Raw genomic sequence first — 24,069 nt, 5'->3', positions numbered from 1 at the left:
CATGTAGTCTCAGTGGGGAGGAATATAATGGGATTGTTACTATTCTTGTCTTGGACATCTTATTTTATGTCTTCTGATAAGTACAGCCAATTGCTCTTTTTCATATTCTGTCTTCTACTTAAAAGTAATTAAAAAGAAACCCCAAAATTCTAGCAATAGACATTGAACATAATTTAAAAAAAGGACAACCTGTGGTTCTACTTAAATTTTAGTAAATGTCCCAGATATCTCTTTAGATACTAATAAATAATAGTAAAGAAATTGCAATTTTTAAAAACAAAGCTAGAAAATCTTAGTAAATGAAAGATAAAGAGCAAATGGATGGGATTGTGATGGATATTTGTTCTTTATTAATTTCCAGATAATTTTGAGGGAAAGAAATTTTGTAGTTGATGCTTTTGTTGTTTTGTTTGGGCCTACAGTTCTTAACAATGGGGATCTGGGCTCAGCCCAAGGGTGTAGTTATTGTTTATTTCTAAAGATGTGATACACAATCCACTGACCTTTGAGCCACTTGTCTGCAGCTGCCAACATAGCATCTCTCTGATCCTTATAGAAGGCTATCACCCTAGAAGCCAAAAGCCAATATGAAAAAGTCAGAACATTCTTGGAAAAGGTTACAGAGGCTAATAGGTCTCTGGAGCACAGTTGATAAGAAATTGCTCTGGTTTCCAGGTTTCATCAAAGCATGGAGTTCTTGCTTGGTAAAAGAAGATAATAAACCTATTTGTCTATGAAATAGCCACAAAATGATGAAGGAAAGAGCAAAAATGTGGACCCTGAAAACAAGGTCACATTAGAAGCAGCACAATCAGTCACTAGTAGGGGAATGAGGAAAACTATATTATGTTCTCAGGTCTATAACTAGTGACATTAGTGACTTAGAAACCAGGTCTACATAAACAAAGTAATTACCCTGATTATTCAGACAGTTTGCCTCCTCAGCCCACTTTCTCCAAGTTGCTTTTATATAAATTTCTGTGTGTATAGCACTCACAGCCAAAAAAAGAGTGTTCCTCCCAAATTCTTAATACCATTTTAAGCTATTAGAGCTATATCTATCATATACCCAGGGGTGAGAGTCCATTATCCTTTGGATATTAAGAGTTTCTAGCTAAGCATGGGAAAACCTGCTATTAGATGCTGACTTTGAAATTGTTCATGGAAAATCTATATACAATTATTCCATTAACTGACGCTTTTTAAATACCTTTATGATCTTATTTTGACAAGCAGTATGGAGTAGTGGAGAGAGGAGGTCAGGAAAACCTGAGTCCCAGTCTTGCCTCTGACATAAACCTGCAAGGTGACTGACCCTAGACAAGTCATGTAAAGGTTTGGTGCCCCAGGCAACTCTCTAAGGTGAAGAGTTGCCAATGTGCATCAGTGAAGAGGGTTTCCATACTAGGAATTCCCCACACTGAACAATTCATAGATCCAGATCAAAAACATACAACAAAAAACCAAAAAAACTGTCCCAGTGTTTCAGTAGCATCTTAAATGAGATAAAATGATAGGAAGTGTCAGTTGGAAGGGTTACTCCCTCAAAACAAGCTTCTACCAAGTCTCTGAATTATTTTGACTGCCCTCTTTACATACAAAAAGGAAGAACAACAAACAACAAGAACTTCCATAGAGGTGTTAAAAGGCTCATATAGAAATCTGATGCAATTTTCATGCTACTACTAAAACAGGAGCAAATGTCCAACATTCATTATAACTCTCACACAGGTGGAAACATCCCCTTATGAGTGCTGAGGCCCGGGGCTTACAAACCTCTTAAACAAAATGTCAATACCTGTCTACATGCTTCAGGAAACCCTCTTCTCCCCATTGTTGCAGGAGCTGGGTTATCAGCAGCTAAAAGAGATAAAACAATGGTCAGGGTCATGGCAGGTAGTAAGCACTTAATAAATGCTTATTGACTAACTGACTAAAATTTACCTATATCTCACTGCAAAGGGACTGTTTACATTTTTTTTCAATTGGCTAAATGTAAAAATTGAGGACGGTGATTAATCATCTCGAGTGAGCTCTGGTTCTGAAGGCTAGCTTAACATCTACCTTTTCTTCCTTAGTAAGCCTCCATTTTTCAAAGACATTTTGCTCTTAACCGTTTTTAAATTATTGAGGAAAACTGTTAAAACTCAGTCTGTGGAATAGTTTGGCTGCTAGATTTTCAGATCCACACTGCCTCGAACCAGAGCTCACTGTAGCTATCCAAGCCCCAAGTACTTGAATTGACAAATAAAACATTTAACATTGGATCAAACCAAAAGAAGTAGTTTCATTCTTATTAATTTAATTTTTTTCTTGAAGAGTGAAATTCATAGCTACATCATTTACACTTAAAAATGTCATAGGATTTGCAGTTGGAATGTCCCTTATGGGTTATTGAATCTGATCTATTCATTTTTCACATCAGGAAATTTAAGCACAGAGGGGATAGGACAGATGCTCAAAGTCACAGAGATAGCAAGTAGCAGAGCCAATATCTAAGGCCAGGTCCTTTGACTCTAGATCAAGTGCTTGTTCTAGGCTTAAAGCTAGCACTTTTTTTGAAATGAGGCAAAGGAAAGATGTCAGTATTGCTGACAACAACAACATGAAAGCTAATTATATTACTATCTATACTAACACAGGGAGGCAATGCCTGAGAAGAAACCAGTAAAACTCAGGGTTCAGATGGAAAAAAATCTATTTTTTTTTGGAAAGGCCAATATGCGAATTTCCTTTGCTTGACTATGCATGTATGTTATGAAGGTTTTTTCCCTTTCTTTTTCAATGGGGAGTGGGAGGGGGGAGGAAGAGAAAGTAGATTTTAATTGAAAAAAAAACCAAACTAAATTAAAAAATAAATAAAAGTAAAATGAGATAATGAGGTATTGCTTCATTTGTGTAGAGTAGATTTGGAAGGAAGGGGGCTTGGAGAGCCACCAGGATTTAGTGATTGATGCACACATAGCATAAAGTTTGCAAAGAAGCTTTACAAAGATTATCTCATTTGAACTTCACGATAACTCTGTGAAATAGGCACTATAGATATCATCACCTGCATTTTACAAATGAGAAAGCTGAGGCTCAGAGCTATTAAATGACTTGACCATAATCACACGTGGACCAACCAGTAAATGTCAGAAGTGGGATTTCAACCCAGATCTTCATGACTGCAAGTCTATCTACTACTCCATGTTACCCTCACTGCTCCAAGATCACATGGTTTATAAGTGGTAGGGTGGGGGCTAGAACCCAAATGTTCTCATGTGTACAAGAGTCCTTCCTGGAAACCCTCCTGCCTGTCCCTACCACCCTGCTCTATTTGCAAAAAATCTATTTTCCATGTTCATCACAAAAAGATATTCCATTTAGTCAATGGTTCCTTACCTGTGTAAAAGTGCTGGTGTGTAGTGTTGAAACTTGCATGTGCAAAACAATTTGATCAATCAGAGGTTTGGGACCAGTTATAAAACCTACTCTCAGTCTGTGAAAGTATAGAAAAAATATTACACAAATGACAAAAATTCAAGTCATTGGTTTCATAACTTAACTAGCTACTGAAATTCCTTTAGAAGGCCCATTTTGACTCTAAGGCCACACAGTGTCTTCAAGGATGTGGATTCTAGAAGTGTGAAGCATCCTAATCATATTATTTCACATTTCATTTAAAGTATGAATTTAAATTTAAGTATAAATTTTTAATGAATGGTTAAACTATGTCCCAGCATTTTGAGAAGTACATCAAATATATATGAAACTGAAAAATCTAGCAGCCAAACTATTCCACAGACTGAGTTTTAACAATTTTTCTCAATGATTTAAAAACAATTAAGAGCAAAATGTCTTTGAAAAATGGAGGCTTCCTAAGAAAGAAAAGGTAGATATTAATAATCAGACTGATTTTCATTCTCAGGGTATTTTATTAAGATAAGTGGGTTATAAAATGTGCAAACTCAAAGAATAGCATTTTCACGGTTGACTTTTCTAAAACAAGAAACCTGGTCAGGTTTCATAAAGCCCCTTCCTTTTCTTATTTCAGGGTGACTAAAAAATCATTGCCTCAGCAAGTGTCTAGCTTCAAGGAGGCAAGAATGTATATCCCATGGCCATAGTCACAGGACTTGGGCTACACTAAGACAGGCTCGTAGATTTCAGTGGTAACAATAACAACAACAATGATAATAAATAACAGCAAGCATTTATATAGCACCTACTATGTACCACACATTGTATCTTAGTACTTTACAAATATTATCTCATTTGAGCCTTATACCAATACTGGGAAGTAGGTGCTATTATTATCCTCATTTTACAGTTGGGAAACAAAGATTTCCCACACAAATAGTAAGTGTCTTAGGCTAGATTTGAATTCATATCTTCCTGACCCCAGGCTCTGACTCTATTCACTGAGCCTCCTAGCTGCTGGTGTGTGTATTTCCTCTATCAAAGTAGACCAAAATCCCTCTAGTCCTTGGTAGGAAGTTCTTATGAGTTCTTATGGACAGAAAAATGCATTACTTGATGATCCTCCCTCAGGTGATGAGTCTCTGAGTTTAATCAGGATAGTTCTCAGACCACACACCTGGTTGGGTTTGCTGGACCCAGACTTGAAACTCCTTCAGCCTGTTAGTACTTGTAAGAGGTTGTACTCTCTAAGCATGTGGTTTGAGAATCCAGGTTCACCTCTGGGTCACAGTGAGGCCTTGGAGCAAGACTTCCATGCATGTCCATTAATACAAATTTTAAAATGCCTAACATTTTAAAAGTAATACTTGGGGCAGCTAGGTGGTGCAGTGGATAGAGCACTGGCCCTGAAGTTAGAGGACCTGAATTCAAATCTGATCTCAGACGAGACACTTGACACTTACTAGCTGTGTGACCCTGGGCAAGTCACTTAACCCCAATTGCCTAAAAACAAAACAAAAAAAAGTAATACTTAAATAATGAATTAATCACTCAATCAAAAAACATTTATTCAAAAAACATTTATTAAGTGTTTGCCATGTGCTAGGTGCTGGAGATACAAAGGCAACAGTGAAACAACTCCTGGCATCAAGGAGCTTATATTCTACTTGAAAAGACAAAAATGTACATTTATATATAAAAAAACCATATACAAGGCGATATATGGGGTGAAGGGAGAAAAACTTGCAGCTGGAAGAAGATGGGGAAAGTTCTCTTGGAGAAGGGGAAGCTTGAACCAAGTCTTGAAGGAAATGAAATATTCTAAGAGGTGGGTGTAAAGAGGGAGAGCATTCCAGGAATAGGGGAGAGCTAATGAAGAGGCGCAGAGATGAAGGGTGGACTATCATGTATAAGGAAATATGAGAACCGTATGACCAGATGATAGAGGATATGAAAATAATGTGTAATAAGTCTGGAAAGGCATATTGGGCCAGGTTATGAAGAACTTTGAGTGTTAAACAGAGAATTTAATGTATTATCCTCGAGGTGATAGGTAGCTTACTGGGTAGGGGAGAGACATGGTCAGACCCACATTTTAGAAAGATCACTTTGGCGGTTGTGTGGAGGCTAGATTGGAGGGGAGAGACTTGTGGAAGGGAGACTAAACATAAGGCTACTGCATTAGTATGAGAGATAATAAAGGTTGAACTAGAGCAGTGGCTGTGTGCATGAAAAGAAGAGAAAGGATGTAGGTGATTTTATGGGAACAATAAGATTTGATAACTAAATGTGGGGTAAGAGTAAGGAGTCAAGGATGCCACTGAGGTTTTGAAGCTGGATGACTGGAACAGTGGTGGTGACTTCAAAAGATGTTTGGAAGAGGAGACAGTTTGGGGAAAAGATAATTGGTTCTATTTTGGATGCTGAGTTTGAAAAGCCTATAGAATATCTATAGGCATAGTCAAAATGTTCAATAGGAAGTTGGTACTGCAGAACTGGATAGAGTTTAGGACAGGATATATAAAATTTGCAGTCTTCTAAATGGAAATGATCATTGAACATATAGGAGCTGATTAGGTTCTCTGGACCACAGAAAAAGAAAAGAAGAGGATAGTTAGGGGGCATGACATAGATGTTGATCCAGGAAAGGTGAGGAGTGGTCAAACAGGAGAACTAGGAGAGAACCATGTCATGAAAACTTAGAGGTGAGTATCTAGGAGAAGAGGGTGGTCAACAGTGCCAGACACTACAAAGAGGTCAAGAGGCATGAGGATTAAATGAACAAATTATGGTGTGCAAATGTAATGAAATACTATTCTATTATGCCATAAGAAATGATGAGAGGCAGTTTCAGAGAAACCTGGGAAGATTTGTGTGAGTAAAGTGAGCAGAACCAAGAGAACAATTTATATAACAACACTGCAAAGGCAAACAACTTTGAAAGACTTAAAAATGCTTATCAACATAATGACCAACCACATTTCCAGAAGACTGATGATGAAACACATTAACTGCTCCTGACAGAGAGGTGATAGATTCCAGGTGAAGAATGAGACATACATTTTATGGATATGGCTAATATGGGAATTTGTTTCACATGACTGTTAAAAGGGTTTCCTTTTACTTTTTTTTTTTCAGCAGTAGAGTGTGTAAAACAGATTTTTCTTAATTGAAACCATTAAACATTTCTTAAAAAAAGAAGTCCTTGGTAACCTTGGAGAGAGCATTTTTAGTCAGGTGCTGAGATCAGAAACCATACTACAAAGTATTGAGAAGAGTGTGAGGAGTGAAAGTAGAGACAATGAGTGTAGACAGCTTATTTTAGGTATTTGGTTAAGAAAGAAAAGAGATCTAGAATGATAGCATCTAGTGAGGGCTTCTTAAGGAGGGGGAGACTTAGGTGGCTATAGGAAGCAGGAAAGGAACCAGTAGAAAGGGAGAGATTAAAGATTAGAGAGACAGAGTGAGAATGCTAGTGGAAAAAATACGCTGGAAAAGAGATGAGGAGATGGGATAAAGGATTAGAGCTTGGTCTTGGTGAGAAAGGCTAACTCCTCTTCAGAAATTAGAGTAAAAGAGGACAGAAGAAGGGAGGGGAGATGATGGCAGTGAATGATAAGGTGTATAGAAAGATGAGAGAGCTCACAGTGAATGACCTCAATTTTTGCTGTGAAGGTGGAGGTGAGGTCTTGAGCTGAAAGGATGAGGAAGAGGGTTCTACAGAAGGCTAGAGGAGAGAAGAGAATATCTGGAATACCTTTTATCAAATAATCAATTAGGAGGAAGTAAAAGGATAGCCTGTGGCAGTAAGATCCCAGTTGAGATTAGATAACAGGAATGTGTAGTGGGTTCAGTCAATCCCAGGTTTGGGATTTCTTCCAGCTTTATTCAACTGTAGTTGAGTAGGAGAGGAGGAGATAAGATGGTGGGAATAATATAGGGTGAGGGGTCATTAAGGTATGACTCGTGATAGGATCAGTTAATAGGCATCTGAGAGTGGAGGATATAGCATCTGAGAGTGGAGGATATAGAATTGAGCTGGTTAACTAAAGGATTCAGATAGGGAAGAGAGAAAAGTACTTCTAGAGCAGGAGTGATGGCCTAGGAAAGTACCAAGGATTGGAGGTGAAGGTGAGGTCAAAGAATAGGTATGGGAGTGGTGAGGCAGAGAGAAAGTGGGAATAAGAAGAGGTTATAATCACATAAGGGAATTCTAGAGCTCTTGATCAAGGAAGTAGAATGACTGTGGATGACAGCAACATCCAACCCTGTGTGTAACTGAGGTGAAGTGGATGAGTAGGTTGACAAACTAGGAAATAAGGGTGTTTGAGGAAACATCAAGATGAAAGAAACCCCTAACAGGAGTTGGCATAGAAACAACAAACAATGGTAGTTTCAACATGCACATTATCTGAAAAATGATCTTACCCTGAAGACAGAATTTTAGAGAAAGAATCTGTTCTGATGACACGACCATCAGTGTCCATGGAAAGAAATGTTGGTGCCCAAGGCTGAAAAACAAAACCAAAAGTAATTATGGAACTGCACTAGGCCCTAGATAAGTGCTTTATTAAGTTACATTTTTTTTCTTCTTCTGAGATAGCAAGAGAGGGAGCACATTAGGATGGGATTCCTATAATTTCCATTTTCATTTTCCCACTCCTACTAGAAGAGAAAAGCTAGACTTCATGTTCTCTTGTAAACACTTGGCCTTGTTCATGGTTTCTTCAGTAACATACTGTATATACAGGGGTGAGGTTGAGCAGAAGTTTCAGTTGTAGATAAAACATAATTTTTAGGAACTTTAGGAAAACTCCTAATAGCCTCTACTCATTCCACAGGGAAGAATCAGATCAAGAGAAAGGGCTATGGGACAAGTTGAAAATGAAGAATGGTAGGCACATACAGAGTAGTGAAGAGTCAGCTAGACAAATAAAACAAAGAAAATGGAAACTGGAATTGGCATAGTTTCTAGAACGGACCTAAGACTACCCTAATTGATAAAAGATAAAGGAGTCCACAATTACAATGAGAATAAAAAGGGGATAGGCAAAGGAAGGCATGCATAGGCAAACTTTAGGGAGCAATAACTCAGATTTACAAAGTGCTTTAAGGTCTTAAAAGCACTTTCCTCACAATAACCCAGTGAAGTAAGTAATAATAGTATTATTACTCCCATTTTACAGACGAGAAAAGCAACTTGGGGATCTGGGAGTTGGTTGGTATTTTACCTGAGCAAAAGTTAATCTGTTAGCTTACAGGAATGTACAAAATAAAATGGAAGATGGAAATGCTTCCTCTCTCTTTCTTTTCTTCTTCTTCTCCTTCTTTCTCCTCTCTCTCTCTGTCTTTCTCTTTACCAGTGTGCTTCCTTGAGCTATAAGAATAACTACTATAATGTGGAGCTCTTGCTAAATTTTGTTTGCTGGTAACTGTCACTATTCTAACTCCTACCACTCCTTACTGCTTAGAAAACAACGACAACAACAACAACAACAAATCTGTGCTTTGGCTAAATAACAATAATAACTAGCACTTTAAAGTTTGCAAAATTCTGTACAAATATTGACTCATATAACAACCTTATGAAGTACTGCTATTATTATTCTCATTCTCACCAAAGCCACCTCTAAAGTTTCCAGAACTTCTGTGACTACGTCGGTAGAGAAAATCAATAGCAATTACTTGTTTAGACAGGCCCTTTCTCACTTTTGTTGTAACATTTCCATTATGATATTTCTGAATAATGACCTTATCCAGGGAGTTGTAGTCTTTCAAAGTCACAAAAGCTTAAGTCCTTGTCATTGTGACTAATCGTCTCAATCATTTCAATCTTTCCTTAATCACAGGTCCTTATTGTTTTCCTTATTTCTAGGCACAAAAATCTTCATAGTTAGACACCTGGCCTTTGAATGCCATCTCTGGAGATAGCTCTCTTTGGTTCAATAGCTCTGCCATTAACCCCTGTGTGATTTTGCATTCATGGCTGCAACTACCTCCTCTATCGTGGTAGAGATGTCAAAATCTAAGTCCCTGGAGTATGGAGATTATCATATAATTTATGACTGTGTGCCATTGTTCAAATTGGTTCCTGTTGTTTCTGAAACTCAAGACTATGATAAAGAGCTTCAGGTTCCTTGGGGGACTCTGTCTTTGACATTGCAATGAAGAGCAGTGGCCTCCAGAACTAATTAATGAGCACACTTGAAAATCCATTTTTTCTACTATCAACCTTCAGGCCAAAGCATTGGCCATGGTGTAATAATACTTAAGAAACTATGAAGCACAGACCATAGTTTGGGGTCCATAAAAAATACCAGCTCTGGTTCATTCTGATAGATCAAAATTTATGGGAAACAAGATGAGCTAGCTAAAATCTCAAGTCCAGAAACCCATGTTGTTTCTTATTTAATAGTTAAATAAGAACCCTATAATAAATAAAAATGCTACCAATTTTAGGACAGGGAGATAATATTGTTCATCTCAGATAAATCATATGCCCTAGTTGTGTGACCTTGGGCAAGTCATCTTACATTTCTGTGTTTTAGTTTCCTTATCTGTCATTTAGGGAGCAATACTTGTATTACCTTCCTCTCAGGGGTATTGGAAGGAAGGTACTCTGTAAACCTTGTAAAAATATGCTCTGAATATTTGAGTTACCCATCCATGGATCTTTGATATCATTAACATGGATGGTGCTTTTACTCATGCTGATTGTAAGCAATTCATTTCTTTCCATAAATCTTCAACAAAGGTTTTACTCAAATGTGACTGAGATCTCATTCTTCCCTCATTCTTCATGTTATTCCTTATTCTTGAGATACACACACATACACACACACACACACACATCTTTGATGAGGTTTCTTATGCAACTTTTTGCAACTAAGTCATCTATGGTAACATGTTGTGGACTAATTAAATTCAAGGAATGGAGTGTGAATAATCTAAATTTAAAAAAATCTCTTTAGTGCAAAGGTAATAATAATTTATAAGTTCATGATACTTTAAAGTTTTCTTTTTCTATTTAATAAATTTTGTTTCAGCAAAACAAACTAAAAAAGGAAAGGGAACCCTCACCAGCCCAAATATAATATCTGAAAATAATCAAGCAAAATATCATCAAAAGAGTGACTAGTAAATTCTTGCATACTAAACCATAAAATTCTGTTATTTATCACTTGTGAAAATAAAGGAAGTTTGTATATTTTAACTTTAGCAAGATAGTACCATTACCAATCTTGGTACTTAACCTGAAATTTATTTATTTAAATAGCTGTAATCAATGTATATGATAATAATTAAATAACTAAATAATAAATTAATAATAATACTAATAAAATAATAATTTTGATTTTCCCATTTTGCATAATTTCATATGTCTTTCCATATTTCTTTGAACTGTTCATATTCATCATACCTAGTAGGTGTGTGGTGATATGATAAGTTTTAAATTTGCATTTCTCCGATTAGCAGCAATTTTGATTACTTTTTCATGTGGTTGTTAATATTTTTTATACTTTCAAAAACTGTTGATTCATATCCTTTGGCCACTTATCTATTGAAAACTGTTTCTTAATATGCTAAATATAAGTCACTTCTGAATAGGTTTTGTATGCTAGAATTTTATTAGAGACTTTAGAAGTAAATATTTCCCCCCAGTCTTGAGTTCAATCTGTTTAAATCCAGAGATATAATTATTACATTTGATTGCCTTCACACCTCTTCTACATTATTTTATATTATTTACTTTTATAATCTCACTAGTATCAACTAAACCTTGGATTCTGCACAAATGTATATATCCACATCCACACAAAACACAGACCAGGGATTTCTACAGTACTGACAAAATCTTTTCACACTTTTCATGCTTATCCTCCAGAGAGGTGTGAGGTTTAATCAGATGCTTCTCCATTCAAGCCACAATAATGATATCTTCTGCCCTGCCCCACAAACTTGTCTTCTTCATTCTGTTCCTGTTTTATAGGGATTTCCACTCAATTTCTAGCCACTGGTTCCTCTCCATTCCTCATTAAGTTGAACATAAAAGGTAAAACATTGAAGAGATGACTTCTGCTCCTTCAAGAGTGTGGCCAGAACCAGATTAAAAAGTAGTTCCTATCTGATTTTAATGTGTTTATATATTAATAATAAAAGAAATGCATAAACATGTGTGATTTTCTAAGTCAATATATGACTCAGAAGGATCCTTACCTATCGTTTATTGGTCCCCTTTTCCACTTGAGTTTGACGCCACTACTTTAAAGTCCTATTTAACATCTTAAGGTTTGCATCTAAAGGACTCTAACTAGTACTGGATTTTTCTCCAAGGAGAGTTGAAAATTTTCACTCATATTAAAAATCTATTTGTCTCACAAGAAAAAATTCTCTTTTTTTTGTATTAGGCATTTTGGAGATAAAAATTTTTTCTTTGATTTCCTGAAATTATCTATTTAGGCTATTTATTTCTTCAGACTTCTCTGGGAGACCAAGAAGTCTCATACTATCTCAATGAGTTCTGTTCCTCAGCCCTATCACCTTAATTTATAGAGATCTCAAATCTTTCTTTTTCTGCTATTTTGATTTTATTTGTTCTGCCCACTCTGTAGTTTTGTCTTCTAGCTGAACAATTTTATTATTATGTAATAAATCTTCCTCAGAATGTTCCAAATAGTTGAGTCCCATGTTTATCTTTTTTGTTTTCTCTTTAATGATTTTAATTTGGTCTTTATAGATATCAGATCTTCCTTTATGACTCTCGTTGAACGTATTAACCATTTTGAAAGTTCATCTGGAAGATCCAATTTCATTTCTGAAGGGTTTTGTTGTTATTGTTATATTCTATCCTGTCTTCTTCCTGATTTCTTTTATCTCATAGAATTTCTTTACTGTATTGAAAATTTTTTTTCCTAATTCATTTCTTCGGTCTTTCACTTTTCTGTGAGACGATTCCCCTCCCCCTTAAGATTTCTTTCCTTTCTTGTCTATTTTTTGGTTGTTCTTGCATTTTATTTGGTTCAGTTGTTGATGAAGGGGAGCTGGGATTAGTCATAACCATAACCATTCACTTTGCTATCTTGCCATCACAGCAATTTTCAAAGCACAACGTCTCATGTGATCTTTATAATAACTGTCCATTGGGACAGGCAAGGCAGGTTTTATCATTGACATATTTTTTAACAAATGACAAAATTAGCATTCCAAGGAATTAAGTTATTTGACCAAGGTCACATTGCCAATAAGTGGCAGAACTGACTGGTAATAGAACTTAGATTTCTTGACTCAGATCAGTGTTCTTTCCACTACATCACTACATTTAAGAATCAGATAAGGAATCTAAGTTATAGAAGTAATTATGACTATAAAATAAGTATACATGATAACCTACCATGTTGAATTGGAGAAAATAGTATGGATCATCTTCTATGATGAGAAAATCATATTTTCTTGCAAGCTAAAAATGTTAAAACAATATAATTATTTCTTAGGAGCTATTTGGAAGTTAAAGTCAATTAGCAATTCAGTTTTTTACATCTGTATCTGTCCTATAAGGTGTGAAAAACACTTATTGAGATTCTTTTTCAAACAAAAAAATTAACATGAGTAAAAAGGCATGCTCTTTAAAAATATCTCTTAAACCTATAGAGCTAGAGACTCCATTCCAGACTAACAGTCAATTAGTCAGTCAATAAGCCTGCTATGTGCCAGGCACTGTGCTAAGTACAGGTGATACAAAGAAATGTAAAAGAAGTCCCTGCTGTCATGAAGCTCACAGCCTAATGGGATATTTTTTTTACTTATTTTAATTACTTACATTTTAGCTTTTATTTCCTATTTTAAAAAATGTGCAGTGAAAAACCAGGGAGAACTGACGGATGCCTAAGACTAATATCACAAAGTATACATCCTAACTTGGAAAGCTATATATTGAACTTACATACCAAAAAAAAGAAAAGCAAGATGTATGCAGTAGAGATCTGCAGTTTCATTTATAATCCTCTTTTTCTGTTCTAAATTATGTACAGGGAAATGCCCATTTTATTTTTTGTTGTAAAGAATAAAAACAAATAGTAAAAAACTCTAAAGTATGTATCATCTTTGCTTTTTAATAGACATAATGCTTAATGACATGAGAGTCATGTAGTAGCCAAGGGAAGAGGAAGGTTAAAAACATAAAATACACCAACATATTACAAAGCAAACTTAGGGGTAATTAATAATGAATGATCTCATATGTATGGACCTCAGGCACAGATCAATATCCCTATAGATAAAAATCATCCACAGAAAATAGAAAGGGGGAAAAAATCTCATCAACTGTAGAGATGTACTATGTTTAAACTAATTATTTGTTGCTTTGGTTATAGCTAGTTTATGGACGTAGCAATAAGACAGTAGATAGGGGGTTTTGTCTTCATGAGATTTGTCCCCCAGCAGCCTTAGCATACAGACACTCAACAGGTGATAGGTATTCGTGTCTACTCATAGATTTAGAAATTTCCTCTTACTCAGAACTTTTCATTTTATCTAAAAAATGACATTTCCTACTCCTTATTCCCTTTCCTTCCACTATGTCTATTAATCATGAGGTAAGAAGCTGCATTTCTAGAGCAAGGAAATAACTAACATTTTTCTCAAGACTGTCCAGACCCAAGATTTCAATCCCAGTTTGTAAACTCCCTCCTCCAAATGCAGATTGTTAACTCCACTATAACTTATGGTCTTAGAGAACTGCCTGAGGCACTGACTTGCCCATGGTTACACAGCCAGTATGAGTCAGAGGCAAGAAGGGAACCCTGGTCTTCCTGATTACAAAGTCAGCCTTCTATTTACCATGCCATGCTGCCTCTAGAAACTAACAGTGAACAGGAATAGGAATAGGGGCTCAAGTGGTGAGAGTCTCTTGGAATACCTCATATATTTCCTTTTTGCGTTCATATGTTAATGATGTTCCTGTAGGGTTGCTGCCATTTGGAACTGTGTAAAGAAATTTGGGGGTCTGTCTTTCAGGTTTCTGTGCATCCTCTGGTCTCCACTTGGAAAGTGCTGCTCGGAGAGAATCTGGAATAATCCCATATTGGTCACTGCATACATTGATAATGTTGCAGCCCAATGGCCTCAGCTGTTGAGAAGACACGAACAAAGGAAACCCAAGATTCAGACAAGCAATTCACTGTTTAAAAATACAAATGGCCCTGGTACCCCAATGCGGTGTTATGAGGACTTTGCTGTTCATTGCCTAGGACGTTCATGCTCTTGTAATTGGGCCCTGGGTAAGTTACTAATTCTCTCAGGACCGCAGTTACTTCATATATGAAATGAGGGGACTGGACTTGATCTCTGTCTTCTAGCTCTAAATCTTGAATCCTATGAAGGTAAGGAGCTGGATGGCTGAGTCTATGTTTCTTCTTTCTCTGGCATCCCCTTTCCAGTAAAGTGTTTTGGACATAGTAGGATCTCAGTGAACACTGTTTTGGGCCAATTATAAAGTACAATTAACTGTGCAAAATGCTCTCTTTGCTAATGCTAATGGCTCACATTTATAGGTCACTTTATAGCTTACAAAGAACTTTATTACTTCTATGACATCAGCAGCAGAAATATTGGTATCCATCTTTCCCCCATTCTCCATTTCTCTGAGATACAAAGAAATTCAGTAACTTGTGCACAGGTACATGATGAGTGACAGAGAAAGACCTCAAAGCCTGGACTTCTAATGTCAAATCCAGTACTCTTTTTACCTGGCCATCTTATTTTATTGACTAATTAGCTACATGCAAGGATGAATACAGTTTTATAGATGCCTTATGGGATCCAATAAATGAAAGGAAATTGGGGAAATGATTTGGATTCTACGAGAGACAATGATCAAGTTACATTCTCACATATATTCTAAAAAAGAAAAGCAAATGTTCCTCTTAGCGGTCAAATGCAGAATTATACATTAAAGGACAACCATTCATTCTTTCTTTGTAATGGCAGCAATCTTAGGGCCATAGATCAGACCTACCATGGTTAGGTAGTCCATCCTAATATAGTAAATTACTAACTTTTAATGTTATCAATCACATTTATATAGTACTTTATAGCTTTGAATAAATGTTTTCCTTATAATTGTGTGAACCTGTAATATCTTTTTTCAGATACTACTTTTTTCAGTTTTTCACGTTGCTAAATATAAATGTTCAAAGTAGATGCTCAAAAACATTTACCTTTTTCAAATTTTAACACTCAGGCTTACTGAGTATTAAAAGTATCAAATTTTGTTGTTGTAGTGCTCAGAGGAAAGTCCCATAAAATAATCATACCTTACACATCTGTTGCAATTTATAAGGTGCTTTTGCTTGTTTTATCACATCTAAACCTCATAACCCATGAGTATACAGGGCAAATATTGTTATCCCCAATTCAGAAATGAAGAAATTAAGATTCAGATAGGTTACATGGCTTGTCTAAAGTCACACAGGTAGGAACTAGTAAAGCAACAACTAGAAATTAGGCCATGTGGTATCTAATTCAGTACACTCTGCATGATGCCACACTGCTTCCATATTGAAGACGTAGTTCCAAGGACAAACAGGAAACTGGATTTTATATACTTATAAAAGAAGGAACTGTAGTTGTTATCACACATACTCACAGCTGCCAGAGTCCCTGGGTAAGCAGGTGTATCCATGAGGACATTATCTCCAGGGTTAATGAGCATCTCAAACACCTAATAAAACAGGCATCATTCAGCTTATAACTATGTGTCTTCTGGATTTACAGCCAATTTATAATATAAGAAACAATTTACTCCCATAGAGAATAACCAAAATATATCTTAAGGACAGTGAATCTTTTTTTTTTTTTAATTAAGGGCTGCTGGCTTATAGAAAAAAAAAATCAGTTGAGGACCACAGAAATAAAAAGACAAAGGCAAAGACAGAGAGGCAGACTTGAGTAACAATCCCCTCTTTGCTGTGCTAGGAGAGTATATTCCTGTTAATTAGCTAAAAGCTTGTCATGGTCTTGTAACTCTGCAGAAATGGAGATTCCACTTCTTTTCAGATGTTTCATGGGGTAGACGGAAATAAGAATGGGCTCCAGTGAATATTCAGTAGGGCTTTTCAGTTAATTGTGTCCAAATGCTAGTCATTCCATCACCTAACACTGGTCACCAACCAAATGAATGTGAAGTATAAGAAACATCAGAAAAGTGAGCTCTGGGAAAGTTAAAATCTCTGCAGCAATCTAAAAAAATCCTTTGGCGTAATATAGCAATAGAAACTGGAATGAAATAGGATCATGAGTCCACAGATTTCAAACCACTGTTAGAATATCATAATAGAAGGCAAATATGAGCCTTCATTTTTATATTTATTTTTCATTTTTCTTTATAGTACATGTTGACTAATCAGTCTCCTGCCAGTCGAGATACAGTTTACCATCTACTTTGCGTTTCACTTACAAATGATTTTATTCTGAGAGGTCCCTGTCTGGGTGTACTGGGAGCCATGATCTACCTTATACCATCTACAGGCTGCATGCTTCAGTCAGAAGGATTTGGGCCCTTATGTGAGACCCACTGCAAAAATCCTTTTTCAATGCCTTTCCATGTTGTGGAAGTAACTATGTATGGGTTCTCAGAGGATATGCCGGTTAAGCACAAGATCTGGAAGATTCTACTAAGTTGGAAAGGCTTCAAATATGGTCACTGTGACCAAATGCTGTGTTGGAAACAGCCTAAGCGTGAAGAAGCTCAACAACAGTAGGCTGAACACTAAGCAATGAATCATTTGGCTATGAAACAGATAAAAATACAAAACAGCCCTAAGGGAGTGTCCGTGTAGGCTGTGATGGCAGCAGAGTGACAGAAAATGGGGCAGAGGTGACAAAAATTACATGGGTTTCAGACCAACTAGAAACATTCATTTAACCACTGGTATTTAAAAACTGAAATTATTATCCAGTGACCAAAGAACTGATAAGGGAACTGACTTGCCTCAACCCTAATATTCTTGTATATAAAACCAGAAAATATAAAGAAGATGCAGCTGAATGGAATGATATTCTCCTGCAAAGAAATGCAAAAAAATGTAATGCAAATGCAAAAATGCAAAATGTAAAAAGACAGGGTGGCGTGCCATCATGTACACAAAGGAAATAAGGAGTTTCACTCATAGTACTGGTTATCTTCAGGTCACCTAGTATTGATCATCTCTTCTAGAAGTGCTCATGATAAATCTAAGCCATAACATAATTGCAGCTTAAGGCAAGATCTATTGCAAATAATAAAGAAATACAGAAATTTTTCACAAAGGTCGAATAGATCCTCCAAATCAGATCCTCCTATATGCCAACATATACACAGATACTCAGAGACTTTATTATAAAGGTGAGCACGTTGGAGTATGGTGAAAAACTATGTTGGAAAATATAGTTTGAAATTAAAAACTGAGGGCAGCCAGAGGTTTCCTACTAACTCAGAAGGTTCACATTTTTAAATCATGAACAATTTATTCAAGAAAAGGGTCAGAACATAAGACTTCACTGTTCCTTTTGTTTGTGGATTTTTAAAAAGGTAACTTACAACAAAATGTACCTTAAAAATTGTTCTCCAATTAGGTGTATCTCCTACGCAATTTGTTAAGATCATTTAATATTCTTTGATAGATATGACAAAGATATAACTTTGATTAATGATATTTTGACTATAAATATCAAACAAGTTGTAAAGTAGGGAGATATAGAATTCAAAGTATTCATCAACGTTATGAAGAATGCCCTCTGCATAGTATGAGAGAGATTCCCTACAAAATAATAAGTTTTCCAAATACTCCAGTTTGCGGATGACATTATGCTGATTACATTAAACCCCTCAATACTATGGGACTCTTCTTTTTGTTGTGAGATCCACAGCAACTACTCAAAAGAAATTGATTTAGGAAGTAATATTAGAAAGAACTAAGTGAAAGAAGAATGCACATTGCCCATAGTATGACACTCAGCTGGATGAGTAGCCCTTGGATTAGTTTACACTACAAATATTTTCAAAAAGCCTGAGTATAAGATAAATCATGAAGCAGGCCTAGGAGAAGGATGGACGTGGCTATATTTGGAAAACTATAGCACTTTTATGGAGCACCATGAACTCCAAAGAATCAAAATTGAGGGTGACCCAAAGGGTGATGGTGATACACTTGTTGGGAATAAGTCAAACTACATCAAATTACCAATGAAGAGTTGGTATAATAAAAAATAAACCATGTATAACTGGAAAAAGAAATGAAGGAGTCAAAAGAAAAAAATGAAGAAGTAACAGATGGACAGATAGGAAATATGGCACTAATGACCAGAAGTTGTTAAAGTATCTAGAGCAGGGGTTCTTTTTGTGTCATGAACCCTTTTGACAGAGTAGTAAAATCTATGAACTATTCCTCAGATGAGTATTTTTAAGTGCACAAAATAAAATGCATAGGATTATAAAGGAAAACAATTATATTGAAATATAATTACCGAAATATTTTAAAAATAAGTTCATTGACTCTCAAGTCAAGAACCCCTGAAACTAGAGGAAAGGCTTCAGTATAGCAGGTAGAAGATCATGGAGGACATATGGAAGGCCATGGACAGGAAGTGGGCAGGATGAGAAGGCATGCGAAGATTTGTGATTTACCCCCATCATGATTTAAGGATATACTTAAGTAATATTTATTCAGTAATGATAATATTCTAATCAATTCTGTATTATTTGCATTGATAGAAGGAAGTAGAAGTATAAAGAATCAACCCAAAAATTATTTCTATTTGGCTTGTGCAGGCAGTCAGCAACACACATACCCCTTTCCTGTGTTATTCCCTAGTCTTTAGCCCAAACAATTACTAAAGCGGCACCAACAAGAATCCAGAACACAGATGATTCACTTATAGGTAACCAAGAGGTGCACGTGTGTTTATAAATATATTCAGCTCTACCTAGAGGAGCCATATTCCTTTTAGTCTTACTTTACAAAGGCCTTCTTGGCTCCCAGTGGTGATGCATACATCCATTTGTCCTTGCTCAGGACTGAACTGGGCAGTGGGGGGCTTGTGGACGCTAGTCTGGAACTTTTTCAGCCAGGACAACAACTCTGGAATCCTAAAACACAAATTAAATTTCAATATTTGTTTTTCCTCAGTGCATAATTCATTCTATATTATTCAGAATCAGGCTTATATGGGTTACCTTGAAATTGCCTTTGGCCACCTTGCAGTGAAAAATGTTTTCTATTCAACTCAACAAACATTTGTTAATCACCTACAATGAGTAGGGCACAGTGTAGTCAAAGATAAAAACCGAAGAGTTCCTGACCTAATCTCAAGGAATTTATATTACACTGGGGGGATGTAACAGTGTATTTTGCCACTGGAGACATAGGATTTATTTATTTTTTAAAATAGTACTTTACTTTTCCCCAGTTACATGTCAAGAAAAATTTTAGCATTCATTTTTTTAAAAATTCTATTTATTTATTTTAGATTTCAACATTCACTTCTATAAGATTTTGAGTTCTAAATTTTCTCCTCCCCCCTCCACTACCCCCTCCCCAAGATGGCATGCAATCTGATATAAGCTACACATGTACAATCATTTTAACATATTTCTACATTAGCCATGTTGTAAAAAAGAATTAGAACCAAAGGGAAAAACCAAAAGAAAGAAGAAACCAAAAAAAAAAAAAAGAGAGAGAAAATAGCATGCTTTGGTCCACATTTGGATTGCACAGTTCTTAATCTGGATGTGGATAGCATTTTCCATCATGAGTCTTTTGGAATTGTCTTAGATCCTTTTATTGGTGAGAAGAGTTAAATCTGGTTATCCCACAATGTTGCTGTTATTGTGTACAATGTTCTGGTTCTGCTCACTTCATTCAGGATCAGTTTGTGTAAAGTCTTCCCAGGTTTTTCTGAAGTCTGCCTGCTCATCATTTCTTATGGAACAATAGTATTGTTCCATTAAGAACAATAAGCATCTCCTCAATTTCCAATTCTTGGCCACCATAAAAAGAGCTGCTATAAATACTTTTGTACATGTGGGTCCTTTTCCCATTTGTATGATCTCTTTGGGATACAGACTAAGAAATGGTATTGCTGGGGTAAAGGGTATGCACAGTTTTATGGTCCTTTGGGCATAGTTCCAAATTGTTCTCCAGAATGGTTGGATCAGTTCTCAACTCGACCAACAATGCATCAGTGTTCCAATTTTCCTACATCTTCTCCAACATTTACCATTTTCCTAGCATTCATTTTTTACAAGATTTTGAGTTGCAAATTTTTCTCCCTCCCCTTTCCTCTTCTGAAAATGGTAGACGGTTTGATACAAAAATCCACTTAAGAAAACAACTCCTTAAAGAGGAAAATTGGCTAAATGGAGAAGAAGTACAAAAGCTACTTGAAGAAAACAATACCTTAAAAGTTAGAATTGGGTAAGTGAAAGCTAATGACTCTATGGGACATCAAGAATCAAACAATATTAAAAAAAATGAAAAAAAATGGAAGAAAATGTAAAATACCTCTTGGTAAAAACAACTGACCTGGAAAACAGATCCAGGAGAGACAGTATCAGAATCAATGGACTACCTGAAAGCCATAATTAAAAGGAGGACCTGGATAGCATCTTTCAAGAAATTATTAAAGAAAACTGCCCTGATGTCCTGGAACCAGAAGGCAAAATAGGCACTGAAAGAATCCATCAATCACCTCAGAAAAGAGAACCCAAAACAAAAACTCCAAGGAACATTATAGCCAAATTTCAGAACTATCAGGTCAAAGAAAAATGACAAGTGGCTAAAAAGAAATAATTCAAATATCGAAGAGTCACAGTCAGAGTTACACAGGACTTGGCAGCTGCAACTAAAGGATTGGAAGTCATGGAACATGATAATCCTGAAGGCAAAGGAACTAGGACTACAACCAAGAATCACCTACCTGGCAAAATTAAACATAATACATCAAGGGAAAAAATGGTCATTCACCCAAACAGGGATTTCAAGCTTCATAAACATAATTCATAAGGAATTTATCCAAAAAATTTGACCTCCAATATCAAGACCCAAGAGAAGCATAAACAGGTAAAAAAGGAAAAGAAAACAGAAGATTCAAGAGAGCCAAACTATTTGCATCCCTACCTGGGAAGACGATACTTGTAATTCTTAAAAATTGTATTTTTAATATTGTAGCTAGAAGGAATACACATAGAGGGTATAAGGTAAACTTGATGGAATGACATAAAAAAATTTAAGGGATGAGAAAGAGTAATACAATGTGTAAGGAAGGGAGACGTAGAATGGGGCAAATTATTTCACATGAAGAGGCACTAAAGACCTATTACAGTGGAGAGGAAAATGGGAGGGTGGGCAATGAGCATTGCTTGAACTGTACTCTCAGTATTGGCTCAAAGACAGAATAATATACATGATCAGCTGAATAGAGAAATCTATCTTACCTGACAGAGAAGTAGGAGGGGAGGAGATCAAGTAAGGGTGGGCAGATCAGGGAAGGTGGTAGGTAGGAACAAAACACTAGTGAGGAGGGAAAGGGTGAAGGGAGAGAGGGGACAAACAGGAGGAAGAATAGGAAGGAAGGAAATACACAGTTAGTAATCATAACTGTAAATGTGAATGGGATGAACTCTCCCATAAAATGGAACTAGGTAGCAGAGTGGATCAAAAACCAGAATCCTACAATATGTTGTTTACAAGAAACACATCTGAAGCAGAGAGACACACACAGAGTAAAGGTAAGGGGCTGGGGCAGAATTCATTAAGCTGAAGTAGAAAAAAGGAGGAGTAGCAATCCTGATCTCAGACGAAGTAAAAGCAAAAATAGACCTCATTAAAAGAGATAAGGAAGGATACTACATCTTGCTAAAAGGTACCATAGACAATGAAGCAATATCAATGCTAAACATATATGCACCAAGTGGTACAGCATCCAAATTCTTTGAGGAGAAGTTAAGTGTTACAGAAAGAAAATAGACAGCAAAATTATACTGGGGGGAACCTCAAGAGCCCTCTCTCAGAACTTGAGAAATCCAACAAAAAATAAACAAGAAACTAAGGAGGTAAATGGAGTATTAGAAAAGTTAGATATGATAGACCTATGGAATGGGAACAGAAAGGAATATACCATTTTCTTAGCAGCACATGGCACCTACACAAAAAGTGACCATGTAATAGGGTATAAAAATCTCAAAATCAAATGTAAAAAGGCAGAAATAGTAAATGTATTCTTTTTGGATCATAATGCAATAAAAATTACATTGAACAAAGGGCAGTGGAAATATGGATTAAAAATTAATTGGAAACTAAATAACCTAATCCTAAAGAATAAGTGGGTCAAAAAACAAATCACAGAAATAATCTTTGATTCACTTCACTTAAGGTACACAGGTACAAAAATGCAGTGATTGTGAGAGTATTGCCAAGGTTTGATTGATAATTTCAAGCTGCATTGTAAGGTTCTGACTCTCCAGCCAGAAGAGGCAATTCTGAAAAATCTAAATTATTAGTATTGTTACGGAAATCACAGAACTATTTCCTAAACTTCCAATAAGGTAATATTTGTAAAGTGCTTTGAAAGCATCAAAACACTATTAAATGCTAGTTATTATCAGTATTGTCATTATTATTCTATCCTCAGGCTTCAAAATCAGGTAGAAAATTCTGGCCCAGTCAATCAAGATAACATTTGATCCCTAAAGGAATTAATTTTCTAGGAGCAAGCTGACAGTGGGGTGTTATGGCCAAGGACAGCATGTTCTTAATGTTGAAGGAAGCAAGGACAAGTTTCTAACATTCAAATTTTACAGAGACACACGAATAATTCTGTAGAACACAATGTTCTGAATTACATTTGGAGTCTCTGCCAGTGTAGAAAAAAAGAACATAACTAATTATTAAAGAATCCTTGAAAAATGAGACTGGAAAAGATCTCAAAATCAATTAGTTATCATTTGGTCAAACTGGAACTTTTAAGCTACATGGAAGTCTCCAGAAAGCCTATTGTATCTTTTGGCACACCCAATAACAAAAAGAGATACTGGGAATGGAAGGCTAGTTAACAATGGCCTGTGGTGAGTGGTAGATACTATTAAGACTCTTCTGCTGCTGTATCCCCATTCTCAAACTTTTTACTTCTCCCAGTCCTCACATATGCCTTTACAGAAAATAACTGATGAATATTTTAATTATTATCTTGAATAAAGTCACAGGATCATAGATTCAAAGCTGTGGCGACCCCACAGCTTTAAGAAGCACTGAAAGGGTCATCAGAGGAAAAAGTTTAAGAAGCCCTGTAGTCCAACCCCCTCATTTTACAGATGAAGAAAGTGAGATTCAGGGAAATTAACTAACTTCCCTGAAGTGATAGAGGTGACTTGGCAGAACCAGGATTTGAATGGAGGTCCTCTCACATGAAATCCAGTGTTGTCCATGATACCACGTTGCATCCCAACTATGACCTCAGTGTCAATGATGAAGGGAAGTCCAGAGAAAGTAGGAAACTTAATGCATTGAGATGGGAGATTACAGAAAGAGATCAAAACAGGTAGGGAGTAAGAGTGAGAAGACAGGGAGCCAGGAAGCAAAGAACTAGAAGGGAAGGAAAAGCAGGATATTATATTGAAGAAGACAGCTTCCTTCT

At 36.2% G+C, this 24,069-nt stretch overlaps 1 protein-coding gene across 2 annotated transcripts in view; it reads right to left on the bottom strand.

Moving 5' to 3' along the window:
* The window catches only part of AADAT (aminoadipate aminotransferase), a 35,696-nt gene that overhangs the window by 6,103 nt on the left and 5,524 nt on the right, over positions 1–24,069 (bottom strand). For both annotated transcript variants that reach the window (XM_027837484.1, XM_027837485.1), the window contains exons 4-11: positions 19,393–19,525; positions 16,046–16,120; positions 14,318–14,527; positions 12,794–12,859; positions 7,831–7,913; positions 3,385–3,481; positions 1,799–1,860; positions 504–568 (exon numbers count right to left, since the gene is read on the bottom strand). In XM_027837484.1, the coding sequence (XP_027693285.1) occupies positions 504–568; positions 1,799–1,860; positions 3,385–3,481; positions 7,831–7,913; positions 12,794–12,859; positions 14,318–14,527; positions 16,046–16,120; positions 19,393–19,525 (791 nt within the window). The remainder of the gene's footprint in view (positions 1–503; positions 569–1,798; positions 1,861–3,384; positions 3,482–7,830; positions 7,914–12,793; positions 12,860–14,317; positions 14,528–16,045; positions 16,121–19,392; positions 19,526–24,069) is intronic.

This window comes from Vombatus ursinus, unplaced genomic scaffold (genome assembly GCF_900497805.2).
Source record: "Vombatus ursinus unplaced genomic scaffold, bare-nosed wombat genome assembly UNPS02014821.1, whole genome shotgun sequence".
Lineage (NCBI taxonomy): Eukaryota > Metazoa > Chordata > Mammalia > Diprotodontia > Vombatidae > Vombatus > Vombatus ursinus.
The sequence above is the reverse complement of the archived record's forward strand: the minus strand, read 5'-3'. Positions and strand labels throughout refer to the sequence as shown.